Below are 16,926 nucleotides of genomic sequence, written 5' to 3'. Positions count from 1 at the left end.
TGCCAGTGCTCTGTATTCATCAAAACAGGAAATATTTCTGAGTTCGTCAGAAGAGTACTTAAAAAATTAGAAAAAAAGGTCTCTTTTAAAAGTTCCTTTAGGAACTAATTTGGTTAATGCCACAATGAAAAAATAAATAAAAAGAAAATTTTTTGTATAAAGAACACATGGACAAAACCAAAGGGGAGCAGGATCAAGGGTGGGAGGTAGGGATGACTGGGGTCGGGGGGAGTTGTGGGGAAAAATGTAGACAACTGTACTTGAACACTATGAAATAAAAAAAGGAAACATTGTAAATCCCATCACATTCATATGGATAATAATTTGAAGTAACCTCAGAGTCCTACATAATTAAATTTATCTGGTTTTGTCAAGTGAATGAAATAAAAGAGCAAAAGCAAGCATTTTATTATAGAAATAAATGCTTGGTAAGTTATAAACCTCATCATTGGGAGAATACTTAGTTTGAGAGTAAAACGTTTAAATAATAAAATGCTTTTAAAAGGATTTTCATTTTAATAATTTTGTATATTAAGACAGACTAGACTAATGGCTAATAAAACTTAAGTTTTTTATCTTAACTGCTTTAATAAGGGTACTTTCTTGGTAAATGGAAGTTGTTTATGCTAAAATACTCATATGAAGTGCTACCATGTATATATTTCCTGTAAGAATGCTTGAATTACTAGATTCTCTTCTGATAGACAGGCCAGTACCTGAAAAAATTAAGAGTAAGAGGCCAGGTGCTTCTGCAATGTGAGGTGATTTCTCACACATTGGAAGCTGACTGGAAATCTGAACTTAAGTGGTGGGCCTCTGGTTGGAGCCTCAGAGGAGCTGGCCATCTAAGACTGTGAGATGGGAGTAGAGTTATTACAAAGCCACCCGCCAAGTGCAGGAGATTAGAGTTAAAAAGGGTGATTCTCTGGCAGATGACAGGCTACAGCATGGAAGCAGCATGCTGAATCAGGCTATTATCCATCAGGGTCCATGCTCTGTTTAATTCTGTTCTCTTTTGTGCTGAGCCTTTACCGCAAGCTTATTTGAACACTTCTGCTTTATCTTGGGTCTGCCGCAGAACAGAAAGGGCAAGGCCATTCACCCATCCAGTCATTCAAAAGCAGCTTTTCACTGAAGTCTCCAGGAGACTATCTCTTGCCAATAGGAGAGCATCTTTGAATTCTGGGTTATATTTTTCCTATTAAGCCATGAATCCCCATAAATTTTTTCTTTTATTATCAATTTCATTATAAACATTTAATAGAAATGTCCATGTGAATAACTCATATGGATAGTGCTACATGAATGTAAAGTAATATTACTCAGTATCATTCCAGCCTATGTTTAAATGATCATAAAATCCATTTTTTTTATCCTTTAAGTAGAAACACTGATAATGGCCTAGTTTACAAATCAAAGCACTTAAACATTATAGCAATATATGAAAGTCTCCCTCAAGAGGTAGTGCAGTAGAGCAGTGTAGAACCCTTCCTAACTGTGTGAGCTTGGATAGTCACATAACTGCCAAGCCTGCTTCCTCGCCTAAAAATGGGGTTAATATCAATATCTCACCAAAAGGTTATTGTGACACTTACTGACATGACTGGCACCTACTAAACCCTCAATGAATGTTTTATTATTATTGATTTTGTTATGATCATACTTGTAATTCATATAAATTGAAGAGGAAAATAGAGACCCTACTAATAAGTTTGCTTGGGGAGGATAGAAAAGATTTCTAAATTCAATAAATAGGGACTTAAAAAATTTGAGCAGCTTCTGCTGTGAAAATAATAGGTAACAGGGGCAACAGCAGGAACAAATACCTGGGCCACAGGGGATGGCACAACCTATTCTGGGCCAGGGTGAATGACAGAGCATGGTGGAAAGGTGCTATACGTGATGGGGATGCAGGAAAACAGCTTAAAGAAATAAATTGGAAAGGGTTCAAAATGCATGCTAAGATGCATGGGCTTTCTATTGTTTCAACATAGGGCACCTAAAGTTTTCAACATAGAGAATGACATGACTAAATCCCTCCAGTAGTATTTAAGGAGATGGGAGGAAGGAAGTGTTAGTGGCCCAAGTTGGAGATAATGGCTAGAATAAGGCAGTTGGCATGGAAAACACTCAAGAGGTATTTGTGGGGAGCTCTATAAGAAGATTTAGTGATATTTGTAAATGTGCCATACCTCTCTAACTAGATTACAAACCACTTAAGGGCAGAAAAGATGCTTTTTCTCAAAGTGCCTAATACAGAAGTGGACTATCCTGGCTTATAATTCACTATGTGAATCAGAGCTGGATTAAAATGATCATTGTTTGCTCACCTCTGAGATTAACATGAACCATCACTTTCATTACATCTTATAGCAGTGACAGTAAAAAATGATCACACATACATGCTCAAATCATGATGACAGATAAGTCATATCACAAAAGTTCTTGACTATCTAATGAACTACGATAATTCATGCATTTACCCATACTTGTTAACAACCTACTATGTGCCAGCACACATACAACAGATCAACTAAGATGGTATATGGCAAGTACCCAAATGTCACTGATTTAGCAGGCACTCAGCCATTCTAACAAATTGTTCAGGTGCTTGTGGTTAGTCTGTTAATTATACCACCTTCTCTTTCTTTCACCTCTTTTTTTTTTAATTATTTACTTATTTTTAGAGAGAGGGGAAGGAAAGGAGAAAGAGGGAGAGAAACATCAATGTGAGAGAGAAACATTTACTGGTTGCCTCTTGCACATACCCCAACTGGGGACTGAACTTGCAACCCAGACATGTACCCTGACCCGGAATCAAACTATGGACCTTTCATTTTGCGGATGATGCCCAACGAACTGAGCCAACATAGGTTAGGGCTCTTTCTTTCACCTCTTAACTCCCACCTTGAGATTATTTTATTGAACTCAACTACCTGTATTAGGAATGAAAAAATGAGGCAATAAAAGATGAAGCTCAGTTCATGGCTTAGGTAAAATTAAGCAGAAGAGAGGGAAGGAGAAAAACTATTGTTAAGAATGAAGCTTCTTTAATTTTTAATGCTTCGCATCAGATCTGGCACTAATCAGTAGAGACAAATGAGCCATCCACTTAAGTGCTTACATACACAAAATATATACTCCTTCACACAAAAAAAACAACAGGATACATTTTTAAAATTACAACTTATATGACATTTTTCTTTTTAAAAGTATATTTCATTGATCATACTATTACAGTTGTTCCTTCTTTCCCTTCCTTTTATCGTCCTCTGCCCTGTACCACCTCTCCCTTCGACATTCCCCACCTTAGTTCATGTCCATGGGTTGTATATGTAAGTTCTTTGACTTCTCCATTTCCTATACTATTCTTAGCCTCCCCCTGTCTATTTTGTACCTACCACTTATGCTTCTTATTCCCTGTACCTTTTCCCCTATTCTACCCACTCCCCGTCCCCACTGATAACCCTCCATGTGATTTCTGTGATTCCGTTCCTGTTCTAGCTGTTTCCTTATTTTGTTTGTTATTGGTTTTTCTTTTTTAAATTACTTTATTATTGTTCAATTACAGTTGTCCATATTTTCTCTCCCTCCTCCACCCCACTCCCTCCAAACCCACCTCACTCCCTTGCTTCCACGGTCCCCCTTGGTTTTTTCCATGTGTCCTTTACAGCAGTTCCTGAAAATCCTTCTTCCCACTGTCTCCTCCCTCCTCCCCTCTGGCTATTGTTAAATTGTTCTTAATTTCAATGTCTCTGGTTATATTTCATTTGCTTTTTTCTTTTGTTGATTATGTTCCAGTTAAAGGTGAGATCATGTGGTATTTGTTCCTTACTGCCTGGCTTATTTCACTTAGCATAATGCTCTCCAGTTCCATCCACGCTCTTTCAAAGGTATAAGCTCCTTTCTCTCTGCTGCACAGAATTCCATTGTGTAAATGTACCATGGTGTTTTTTTACATATATTTTATTGATTATGCTATTACAGTTGCCCCATTTCCCCTCTTCATTCCCCTCCACCCCACACTCTCTCCCACCCACATTCCCCCACTTTAGTTCATGTCCATGTGTTATAAGTTCTTTAGCTTATATATTTCCCTTACTATTTTTACCCTCCCAATCTATGCTACTTATTCTCTGTACCTTTTCCCCCCTCTCTCCTCCTCCCACTCCCCTGTTGCTAACCCTCCATGTGATATCCATTTCTGTGGTTCTGTTCCTGTTCTAGTTGTTTCCTTAGTTTGTTTTTGTTTTTGTTTTAGGTGTGGTTGTTAATAATTGTGAGTTTGCTGTCATTTTACTATACGTGTTTTTTTATCTTCTTTTTCTTAGATAAGTCCCTTTAACATTTCATACAATAAGGGCTTGTTGATGGTGAACTCCTTTAACTTGACCTTATCTGGAAAGTGCTTCATCTGCCCTTCTATTCTAAATGATAGATTTATTGGATATAATCTTGCTTTCCATGATTTTGAATACTTCTTTTGAGCCCCTTCTTGCATGCAAGGTTTCTTTTGAAACATCAGTCTTATGGGCACTCCATTATAGGTAACTGTCTCCTTTTCTCTTGCTTCTTCTAAGATTCTCTCTTTGTCTTTAATCTTGGGTAATGCAATTATGATGTGCCTTGGTGTGTTTCTCCTTGGGTCAAACTTCTTTGGGCCTCTCTGAGCTTCCTGGACTTCCTGGAAGTCTATTTCCTTTGCCAGGTTGAGGAAGTTCTCCTTTATTATTTTTTCAAATAAGTTTTCAATTTCTTGCTCCTCTTCTTCTCCTCCTGGCACCCCTATGATTCAGATATTGGAATGTTTAAAGTTGTCCCAGAGGTTCCTAAGCCTCTCATTTTTTTGAATTCTTGTTTCTTCATTCTGTTCTGGTTGAATGTTTATTTCTTCCTTCTGGTCCAAATTGTTGATTTGAGTCCCGGTTTCCTTACCTTCATTTTTGGTTCCCTGTATATTTTTCTTTATTTCACTTTCTACAGCCTTCACTTCTTCCTTTATTTTGCAGCCATCCTCAACCATTTCTGTGAGTATACTGATTACCAGTGTCTTGAACTCTATATCTGACAGGTTGGCTATCTCTTTATCACTTCGTTCTTTTTCTGGAGTTTTGACCTATCTGTCCTTTCATTTAGGCCATATTTCTTTTTCTTGGTGTACCTGTTACATTATAAGAGGTGGAGCCTTTGGTATTTGCCAGGGCAGGACAACCCACTTTGCTGCCTTGTGGTGCTATATGTGGGGGAGATGTCAGAAAGGGAACGATGGTGCTTGCTGGGCTCTCTCCCCACTTGCTTCTTCTCTCCCCCACCTTCCTTCCCCCACCCACAAGCAAATTGGGCCCTTCTGGGGCTATTTTTCCAGGGTATATGGGCCTGTGTACATTCTAGGACCCTGTGGGCCCCTCCAATGACCTCTCCTGTGAGACTGGCAGTTTCTCCTGCCACCACAACCCCTACAGGTGTTTACACCTAGAGATTTTAAAGCTTTCTTTCCCAAGTTCTGGACCCCTGGATTGCATGGTCTACTTCACTCCCCAGTTGTTCTTCCTGGTTTATCTGCACGCAAATGTGGGACTGCCTGGTCCGCCAGCCATCGCCTTGCCCTCCTGGCCCATCAGCTGCTGCTTTGAAGCACATCCTCTCCACCCTGGCTGCCCTTCTCCACCCCTCCTAACAGGCTGAATGAATGTTTCTTCTTTAACTCCTTGGTTGTCAGACTTCTACACAGTTAGATTTTTTTGGTAGCTCTGGTTGTTGTTTTTTTTTTTGTTTTAAAATTGGTTGTTGTCCTTCTTTTGGTTGTGCAATGAAGCAAAGTATATCTACCTATGCCTCCATCTTGGCCAGAAGCCTTGATATTTTTCAATAAATAAAGTTAGGGCAGCTAAGCTTTCTTCCAATTTGTTACTGCTTTTTTGAATTTTAGGCACTGCTGTAGACATGGGGTCACAAAAGTGAGTAAGACACGGACAATGAATTAGTTGGTAAAGCCTACTTTTCTTGCTGGTTCAGATGTTAGAGGTAAAGTTTTCATTAGAAGATCCATGTGAGACTTTAGATGCAAAGCCAATTTTCTTTTGTAGTCTGAGAAAGCATCAGAGGTGACTTTTGTAGGCTTTCACATTTGGCTCAAGTTTAGATTGTTTAACTGTGTCAGAAGCCATAGGAGAAACAGCATTTGTCAAAGAGTGACCTGGGATTTCCATTTATGACTTTTAATAAACATCAAAGAAGATGAAGTTGGTTTCTGCTTCAGTAATAGCCCTCTTGGGAAATTACCCAAGACCTTAATGATGATTATTTATTCATGTAACTTGGAAAGTAGTAGAAGAGGAGGTAAAGATTTATATCTGGTGTATTAAAACTGTTGAAAGACTAATATGCAATTCTAAATACTCCTTCTGGCTATTGAAACAAGACCTTAGGAATCTTATATGATCTGTTGTTGTATTACTGTTTCAAAATATATCATCAGATCACATAAGATCATTACATTAAAACATTACCTCAAAGAACTGAATTTTAAATTAAAAATTAAGAGAAAAATTTTAAATCAACCTTTAGAACTAAATTAGTAATCTAAAGTGTTTTCTAAATTAACTTCTGAAAATAGATGATGGAATGCCTATCATATAGAAGGTGCTTGGCAGACATTAGCTGACCCAAGCAAAGGCCTAGAATGTGCTCGAGGACTAACCTTCAAAAGCATTTCCTCATGTTGGGGATTATCAGAATCATAGGGTTCTCTGCGCAGTTTTTCCACATCTGCAATAAGGTTTCTGTACCCAACGATCTGCAGAAGGCAAGCCTGAAGAGAGATTCCCAACCTAAGGTGTTCAAAAAGAAGAAACACACATGAAGTAAAACAAAACACACTTTGGTATTTGTTCACACGCTGTATGCACAACAGGACTTTTCCTGTTCATTTAATATGTAGGAAATTGCACAAATAGGATCTAATAGAAGCACAACTTCTTACTAAAACTCATGGACAGTTGCAGAACTTGGCTGAAACTTCCCTCTCATTCTGGCCTTTTCTTAAGCCATGTGCAATGATGTGGTTTAAAAAACATGGGAGTGTTTTATGCAGGTGACTTATGAAATATAGAAAATAAAGGTGATAATGAGTTCTTAGAGATCATGTAGCCCCCAGTAGGTGGGTATATCAGAACACTTCAGAGGGTTGTGTGTGTGTGTTTACAGATAGTGACAGAGGGAGGAAATAGCTGTAGGAGGCTTAGGAGTAAAAAAGTTTTCAAAACAACAAAAATACCTCTGTTTGGGAGCATTCCTGAACAGATGAGGCCATGCTAAGAGAAAGAACTCACTACTTTACAAGATTTCCCATTCCATTTCAACTCCTCTAGTTGTCTGAACACTTTTTTAGGCTGAAACAAAATCTGCTTTCCTTACCACCAAGTGGCTCAAATTCTGTTCTCTGAGAAAATGTATTTCCACATTTCCCATGTCTATTTATTTTAAGATAGTAATTCTTTCTTCTACTTTCATCTCTAGGGTTAAACAAATTCCTCTGTTCCTTCACTTCCTTCTCATGCAACATGGTTTTGAGATGTTTTACTACATTGCTCAGTCTTCTCTGAATGTACATGTTTAACAGTACCATTACAACACATGACTGGGACAGAAAGCAAGCTGGCAAGTGTGACACACAGGATCATTAATTCCTGTGGTCTAAATGCTGTTTCTTGCCTATAACTTAGAAGATAAAACAGGGTTTCTTTTAGCAGTCACATAACAGGTATATTAAACAGATGGCTAACTAATCACCAGATTCTTAAGATTCTTTTTTCATATAAACTACAGTCATATAAATTATTTGCCTACATTCATTTGCTGGCATTTTAAAATCTAAAGGAAGTATTTATTTCACATTTATTTATTCCTGCTATATTCTTTACAGTCATTAGCTTTTGTGATTCAAAATAGTTGAATGTTGGCAATTTCATATGATTTAACCCAACAGTTACTCTCCCATATACGCCTATCCCTAATTCATTCACTAAATTTGAACATCCTTGTTGTGATGGTCATTATAATCACAATCACAGTGTCATCATCATCTTTTTGGGGGGGTGGGGAGGGGAATAAGATGTATAGAAAATTAAGACTAAAATAGGGGCAACAGAAAATTATGTCTTAGGTTGTGTACTTACCCCCAATGTAGAGGGCAGTGTCAGATAACCCAGAATACTAAACTTACATAAAAATGGATGTTCAGGCCCTGGCTGGTGTAGCTCAGTGGATTGAGTGTGGGCTGCGAACCAAAGTGTCGCAGGTTCGATTCCCAGTCAGGGTACATGCCTGGGTTGCAGGCCATGACCCCCAGCAACCACACATTGATGTTTCTCTCTCTCTCTCTCCCTCCCTTCTGTCTCTAAAAATAAATAAATAAAATCTTAAAAAAAATAAAAAATAAATGAAATCTTAAAAAAAAAAGAATGTTCAATTAAATGACCCTTATCACTACTTGTTACCATAACACCAAAAAGCTAAATCGGGTATTTTAATATAGGAAAAGTGAACAGTGGCACTGGTCACCCAGGAAAACAGTGCAGGACTGAAAAGAGTTAATTCTGAGGAAAAGAGGAAAGTGGGAAAAATGAAAGAAGATGGAACAAGAGAATCCAATTCAATTTTTACTGTAGTAATTCTTACCAGCAGCATAAGCAGCACTTGGAAAAAAATGTAATTAAAGCAAAGTGAGGTTAATAGTAGTAATAGATTGATAAATTATAAAATACTTCCCCTTGCTCTATTTCTTGATTTTTTCCAGAAAATTATTTAAATTAAAAAAATCACATTTTGTGAATGTCAGTATGGGGAAAAAAAGTAGCAAAATGCAATCTACTACCTATAAGGTTTTATTTTTCCTAAAGACAATCAAAAGAATAGCTGCAAGGAAATGCTCTTGAATGAAACATATAACTTTCACAGAAGGGACAGAAGAGATCCGCTATTAAATTAATACAATCTCTAAATGTGATTATAAGTCTAATACATCCTTCATGCCTAATGGTAGTCTTAAATTTTTCGTTCAACTTAATTTAAAATAAATTGTCTTATTATCACTTTCCCAGAGAAATAAAATATATGTCAAAAGGTTTCAAAAAGACTTTTACTGCATAACTAAATCATCTTTAATGGCCAAATAAGAAAAAGGCAGTTAAGTAGCTGGCGTGTGCAAAAGAATGCTATAGAGACCAAATAGAAATGCAGTTTTGTGGTGAAACCCAATTAGCTAGTACCTAGAATCCTTCCAATAGATAGACATATGCAAAGTGAACTCTAATATTCCCTTTAACTATAGCTCCCAGTCTTTGGCAATTAAAAACCTTTCTCAGTGACAACACCTGAAGTTCACATGAATATCTAAAAGATGGCTTGTTACCTACCGAAACTATTTCTAAATATATCTGCATGCAGAATTTATTCTTTCCAATATCTGTAGCCCAATTTTTTACTGAAAAATTCCTCTTCTCAATGGAAAAGATAAAACTAATTTTAAATGTCATGTACATTGCCAAATGCATTTTAATACTTCCAAGATGAGATGAATAAAGTACAAAGTTCTAAAGTCTTCATATAAAAACCATCTCTCCCTCCCACACATGCCTGACTTCTTGACAGGCATGTAGGAACTGTCTCCAAGATTTTCAGCCTGTCATGAACTGATGGAGCAGAATCAGCCTGGGCACATTTACAATTTGAACTTTTACTGTAAGGTAAAACACAGGCATTGCATGAAATGGCTGTTGATGAAATAGGTTCCCTTTAATTCATCTGATACCAGAGCCATCCATTATATTTCTTACATTCATTGCATCGCAGAACATAAGCATGAATCATAAAAAGTAGAAAGTTGCTGCTATTTATAAACATGAAAAAGGTACCCTTTTGCTTTATTCTTCATCTGAAAGTCAAAACATTGCAGATGATTTGGGACTGGGGAGGTGGAGAGATTGAGAGAGAGAGAGATTGAAAGAGGGAGGCAGACAGACTGAGAGAGACAACAAGTGCATTAAATAAATAATAAATGCATAGCCATGACTTGTGTTCTATATTTACAAAATAAAAATAGTTCTTACTGTGGATTTATGTCAGGGTTAATTTTTTTCAGTTCCATGATGTCTTCTATAGTTTTTTCAATAGCATCAGGGTGAACACTCACTGAAGTCTGCAACAGCTGGAAAACAGGTCTCAATCATTTTCCTTGTCATGAACACCAGAGATTAAGTGGGGCCCCTTTAGGGTCTATTAGATAGGGGCTTCGAGTATTTGTTTGAAGCTTCTCTATGAAGATACTAAACTAAACTAAGAGCAAATATTGTTTTAGTATTTTAATTCTAGTAAATTTGACATTTTCATGATGATGGTAGTGCAATTTTCCTGATTAAAGTAATAACATAAAATAAACTAATAAGGTTTTTTTTTACCATTTTCATCTGTTTTAAACTACTTACATTAAAATATTTTCTTTTTCTCTCTCAACATGCCTGATTTCCACTGTTACTGGGCATTATGTCTATGATTGAGTGAAGTTCATGGGGGATATAGTCTTAAGGATACCAAAATTAAAAAATAATATTCAAGAATCTTGAAAAAATAGGTTTTCTCTCTTATGTGGATGCTTAACTATGTGCTATAAAAACTAGAATAGTGGCTTCTTTGATTTTCTTGGAAAATCCTGAGTATTAACATTAAATGATTTGGATATTGAGAGTTAATGTTGCTCTTATTTCAAGGAATATTTATTTTATGTTTTGGGAAGAGGTATAAAAAAGGATGATTCAACAGTAGAGTAATAAGTACATCTTACATCTGCCTAAAAAAAAATCACATGCAGTGGCTATTTCCATGTTAAAAACAAAGGCAATTCTTTCTTTTCAAATTTTTTTCTCTTAGGAGAGAGGGAGGGAGAAAGTGGGGAGAGGAAGGAGAGAGATAGAGATAGACATAGAGGTAGAGATAGAGAGAGAGAGAAAGAGAGAGAGAGAGAGAGAGAAGAAAAAGGGGGGACAGGGGAAGGTGTGGGTATACTCCATACAGAGAGCCACCTCAGTTGTTATTAGTTTTGATAGCCAATGGTATATTTTGTTTCCTGAAATTTTTACTTTTTGATGATAGAGGGAAGCTTCCAAGTGAAAAGTTGCTGAAAAATATAGAATCAATTTTACTCACCTTACTTTTTGAATCCCTCAGTGATGTTTCTATAAAAGAGATAATTTTAAAAATCACTCAAAAATTGTCCTTTACATGTGGTTTAAAATCACCATGCTGAACTAAAACACTGTATCCTCAGTGCCACCAAACCTACATTTTGCTTACTTCCTTGTTTCATGCTTACCGATCTTCATGGTTCTAGAAGCTCCAGGCTTGGTATTGTAACAGATCCGCTGTAGTTCACATCTTCCAGTCAGCTTCCTCATTACAAATTTCAGACAGCGCCACAAAAATTTGCAGTAAAAATACAGGCACACCTGGATCAGCATTCTGTTAAAAACAAAAGATAGCACCCTTCCACTAGAACTCTGGAAGAGAACAGAAAGCCGCCACCAGCAGCAAGAAAAGAAGCCCAGAAGAAAATCAGCCATTAGACTTCTGGTTTATAGACTATTCCATTTGTCTGACCACGTGTTATTTTATTTGAGGTAGCTACAAACTCATCATTGGGAGGTAATCCCAGGTCTCTGAGGACACACTTACTATGACTGCAAGCAACTCCAGAATGCCCTATTCTAGTAAATATGAATTCCAACAAACTAAGTGCAAGGCCCAAGAATCCTTTCCTTTCCTATCTTTGCCTAAATACAATTTAAAAATAAATCAGTAGCTTTAAAATAGTATCTAGAAGTTGTTGCTCCCTGAGATGTTGGGAAAGAATGTGCCACAGCAACTGTTCTCTTTCTTAAGTAATGTTTATTTTCTTCTTTTAGTTAAGTATATTTTCATATTTTTCTATAAGTATATGTTATTTTATTTTTTAAAAAGTTTCAACAACAATTAAGATATATAAAATGATTATCAAGGTCATTATAAAAATATATATACAGGACTTCCAGCCAAGATGGAGGCATAGGTAGACACACTGTGCCTCCTCGCACAGCCAAAAAAAAGTCAGCAACAATATAGACACAAGATAACAACCAGTTCTGACAGAAAATTGAACTGTATGGAAGTTGGACAACCAAGGAGTTAAAATAGACACATTCATCCAAACCAGTAGGAGGGGCAGGGTCAGGCAACCTGGAGGAGAGGGGTTGCAGCACAAAAAGCAGTGGCACCGAATGCATAACACATCCCCGGTGCGTAAGGCATCCCGAGCACAAGAGCACAGGCTGCTGGCAGACCCAGTAAGGTGGTGACTGTGAAGCAAGGCACTGTGCACAAGGCACCTGGCTGTCTAGGCCACTTTCGCGTGCAGATAAACTAGGTGAAATTGGGCAGTGAGACAGACCACACAACCCAGGGTCCCAGTGCCACGATAGAACCTCGGGGCACTGATTGGAAACACCTGTAGGGGTTGAGGCGCAGGGAAAGACTCCCAGCCTCACAGGAAAGTGTGCTGGAGAGACCCATGGGGTCCTACAATGTACACAAGCCCACCCACATGGGAATTAGCACCAGAAAGGCCCAGTTAGTTTGGGGGAAGGAACTGAAATCCAACAGAGAGCGGAGCAAGCACCCTTGTTTCCTCTCGGACCTCACCCCCACATACTGCGTCACAACCCAGAGACTGGGTTGCCCCACCCTAAGGCTCTGCCCCTCACTATGTAACAGGCACAATAAGACCAAAAAAAAAAATGGCCCAAATGGAAGAACAGATCAAAGCCCCAGAGCCAATACTTTTAAGAGACCAAGAGATGGCCAACCTATCAGATGCACAATTCAAAGCACTAGTGATCAGGGTGCTCACAGAATTGGTTGAATTTGGTCACAAATTAGATGAAAAAATGAAGGCTACGATAAGAGGAATGAAGGAAAATGCACAGGGAACTAATAGTGATGGAAAAATAGCTGGGTCTCACATCAGTGGAGTGGACCAGAAGGAAGAAAGAAACAACCACACAGAAAAGAATGAAGAAATAAGAATTCAAAAAAAACAGGAGAAGCTTAGGAACCTCCAGGGCATCTTTAAATGTTCTAACATCCAAATTACAGGTGTACCAGAAGGGGAAGAGGAAGAGCAACAAGTGGAAAAGTTATTTGAACAAATAATAAGGGAGAACTTCCCCAATCTGGCAAAGGATACAGATTTCCAGGAAATCCAGGAGGCTTAGAGAGTCCCAAAGAAGTGGGACCCAAGGAGGAACACACCAAGGCACATCATAATTACATTAGCCAAGGTAAAAATGAAGGAGAGAATCCTAGAAGCAGCAAGAGAAAAGGAGACAGTAACCTACAAAGGAGTTTCCATCAGACTGTCAGCTGATTTCTCAAAAGAAACCTTGCAGGCAAGAAGGGGCTGGAAAGAAGTATTCCAAGTCATGAAAGGCAAGGACCTACATCCCAGATTGCTCTACCCAGCAAAGCTTTCATTTAGAATGGAAGGGCAGATAAAGTGATTCTCAGATAAGGTCAAGTTAAAGGAGTTCATCACCACCAAGCCCTTATTTTATGAAATGCTAAAGGGACTTATCTAAGAAAAGAAGATAAAGAAAAGACATGTATAGTAAAAGGACAGCAAACTCACAATTATTAACAACCACACCTAAAACAAAAACAAACTAAGGAAACATCTAGAACAGGAACAGAACCACAGAAATGGAGATCACATGGAGGGTTAGCAACAGGGGAGTGGGAGGAGGAGAGAGGGGGGAAAAGGTACAGAGAATAAGTAGCATGGACAACAGGTAGAAAATAGACAGGGGGAGGGCAAGAATAGTATGGAAAATGTAGAAGCTAAAGAACTTATGACACATAGACATGAACTAAAGTGGGGGAATGTGGGTGGGAGGGGGTGTGCAGGGTGGAGGGGAGTGAAGGGGGGAAATGTGGCAACTGTAATAACATAATCAATAAAATGTATTAAATATATATATACACACAATATCTATGTGAATGAAGTCAGTTAGATTCTGCCGAACAACAAATTTACTATTCTGTAAAGTCTGAAATTCCACCATTTTAGTCAAATATGTTCCAAGATTGATTAGGATTTAGGTTATCAGGCTCCAAAAAAATGTAATTTTAAAAATAAATTTAGTGGAACATTTTAATTAGTTGAGTGAGAAATTTCATTAAACTTCAACTGATTTTCTTGGAAAGAGTTTTCCATTTTTCCAACTATTGGATAGCTATGCCAGAGAAAACAACTGAGCACTATCTCTGAACTGGTCACCAGCTCAATAGCAATGATGTTAATTACTGCTTGACATTGTTCCCATTATTAAGAATAAAAAGCTTTCCATGATATCCATCCTTATGGTATTATGTGCTATTTCCAGTGAAGCCTGCCTGGCATGTGGGCTAGTTCCTCAAATGAAGCCTCTTTTAAGTCTGTCTGTCAGGACTCCATAATAATCAGGTTCTTGTGGTGCTAAATATTCTGAGAGAAGATGGTTCTGATTAACGTTTAAGGTAAATCCTTGTACTTACCCTACTAAGGGTATAAACAACCAGATCCTTTTATAGCTTACGCTACAGAAAGCTTTCCTCATACAACTTCTCCACCACATCTACACAAAGATGTGGCTTGAGACCTCAAAGTGTCATCCTAGGTGGCAGGAAGTATCCAGATGGAATGACTTGAAGCCCATCTGTAATTTCTCCCACTGGCCTTCTTATATATGAGAAAAAAATGCCTGGGGAACTGTTTTGCATCAAAATAGCTTATATAAAAGGAGAGAAAAGACATCATATTCTATTTGTTTTTATCTTTTTTTTCCCACCTCCTCTGAGGATGTTCAAACTGTCAAAGATAGGGAAACCCGGGGGAAACCTACAGTGAGGGGTTAGAGATGCTGCACCATTTCTCAAGACTCACCACTCTGTGAGGTGTACCACATCCCTCTCTCACAGTCACATAAACAATGTCACAAGTCATGGCAGAGAAACTCCATTTCAATTGTGATGTGACATTTATACACTGCATCCTTACCCTTTTGTAATTTCTGGGCCAGTTGTCCTGATAATGCTATTTATTATCAAGGATATATTTTTCCCTTGTTTTTCTAATGGGCTAACATACCCACAAATATTTAATTTAAAGGCCAGCTTGCTATGCCAGGCACTATATTTTCCTGCTGTGCTTGGAACTATATTTTTTCAAGCCAGATCATAAGAGTGAACAATGTTTTGACAGATATAATTTATCTTGCATTTAGATCATAAACCTAAAGCTTGGTCAGAGGTGAAAACACCAGTGCTACTCCCTTTCTTTAAAAAGCTTATTTTGATGTCAGAAACAGTACCCAGATTGCTTCCTCATGAAAGGACCAGAGCAGCAACACCTCTGTGTGAGTGCCTCAGAATGGCTGTTCTTCACCATCAAGTGCTGGCAGGAGCTCACTTCTTAAGCTTGCTCCCTACATTGTAAAGCTTATGGAAAGTCCCTACATTGTAAAGCTTATGGAAAAACTGCTGAAGGTCCAGAGGAGAGCAGTAAACATAATGAAATATTTTGTAAGAATGGTAAATTGGTTTGGCATGTCTACCCTAAAAAGGAAGAAATTAAGAAATGAATCTTTAAATGCTCCTAAGCTAATCAGTGGTTGGTATAGAAAAAAGAAAAGGAAGGAAAGAAGGAAGGAAGGAGGGAAGGAAGGAAGAAGGAAGGGAGGAAGGAAGGAAAGGAGTATCTGTTTCTCATCTGAGTTTAAGGACTTTTGGGTTTATAGTACCTTTCCTCCTTTTAATTTCGTTCATCTTATTTTGGCATGCCTTGAGTGGAGGCATCTGAACTCTACCTATGAGGCAGACCCCATTTGCTTTCTTTAATCCCATCCTTCTGTTCCTTCCTACTCTTAAAAAAAGAATTACAGCCACACCCTCTACACCATCTGAACCCTGTGTTCAGGGGATATGTAGCTGTGTGTTTTGTTTTGTTTTTTAAGATTTCGTTTATTTATTTTTTAGAGAGTGAAGTGAGGGAGAAAAAGAGAGAGAGAGAGAGAGAGAGAGAGAGAAACATCAACATGTGATTGCTGGGGGCCGTGGCCTGCAACCCAGGCATGTGGCCTGACTGGGAACCGAACCTGCGACACTTTGGTTTGCAGCCCATGCTCAATCCACTGAGCTACGCCAGCCAGGGCTGTAGCTGTGTTTTTGACTCCTGTCCTGAATCATCAAACTAATAAGCTTAGTTTTAATTAGGGGAATATTTTGCTTTTATTCTTCATAACACTAGACTTAGTTTTCTTAGTTCTACTGGCAGATTCTCAATTCACTACTGAAAAGATATGCTACATTTGCTAGAATAACAATCAAATTTTCAATCCTATGAAGAGAAAATACTGATCACCATTTCTTATTTTTAATAACTACTTGAATAGTCAGAAGTTTGTTGTATTTGTTTCTGTTTGTTTAATCATAGCTTTTTTTTTATGGTGTTCTAAAAGGAGTTAGTTACTGCAGGAGGAACTGAAGAGTCTAGTAAGGAAAATGACAATAAGTTGAATGACTTGCTTAACCACTCGGAGATTCTTATGTAATCATAAGAGCTATTTACACATTTTCTACTTCCAATATTCTCTCTTACTGCCATTTACTAGTATGCTGCAGAGTGAAGTTTGTGGCTGAGTTCACAGCAGCATGCTTCTTAAAGACAATATGATCACCTTTATTATTTAACATTCATTCTCTAGCTTGAACCTGAATAGTCACACAATGTAAATTATTCAAAATGGATCATATCTCTGCTACCAGATAAAAACAAGTCCCTGTCTTATGCTTTGTTAGAAGAAT

The 16,926-nt window shown here is 37.9% G+C and overlaps 1 protein-coding gene across 3 annotated transcripts in view; it reads right to left on the bottom strand.

Annotated features, from left to right (window-relative positions):
* ELMOD1 (ELMO domain containing 1) overlaps nt 1–16,926 on the bottom strand; it is an 81,627-nt gene that overhangs the window by 23,267 nt on the left and 41,434 nt on the right. For all 3 annotated transcript variants that reach the window (XM_045838804.1, XM_045838796.1, XM_045838812.1), the window contains 4 exons: nt 11,369–11,514; nt 11,203–11,231; nt 10,110–10,207; nt 6,701–6,830 (listed from right to left, as the gene is read on the bottom strand). In XM_045838804.1, coding sequence (XP_045694760.1) covers nt 6,701–6,830; nt 10,110–10,207; nt 11,203–11,231; nt 11,369–11,514 — 403 coding nt within the window. The remainder of the gene's footprint in view (nt 1–6,700; nt 6,831–10,109; nt 10,208–11,202; nt 11,232–11,368; nt 11,515–16,926) is intronic.

The sequence above is a fragment of the Phyllostomus hastatus genome, unplaced genomic scaffold, assembly GCF_019186645.2.
Source record: "Phyllostomus hastatus isolate PE091 unplaced genomic scaffold, TTU_PhHast_1.1 phas_contig_113, whole genome shotgun sequence".
Classification (NCBI taxonomy): Eukaryota; Metazoa; Chordata; class Mammalia; order Chiroptera; family Phyllostomidae; genus Phyllostomus; species Phyllostomus hastatus.
Note: the sequence above shows the minus strand (reverse complement) of the source record. Positions and strands in the feature narration are given on the sequence as shown.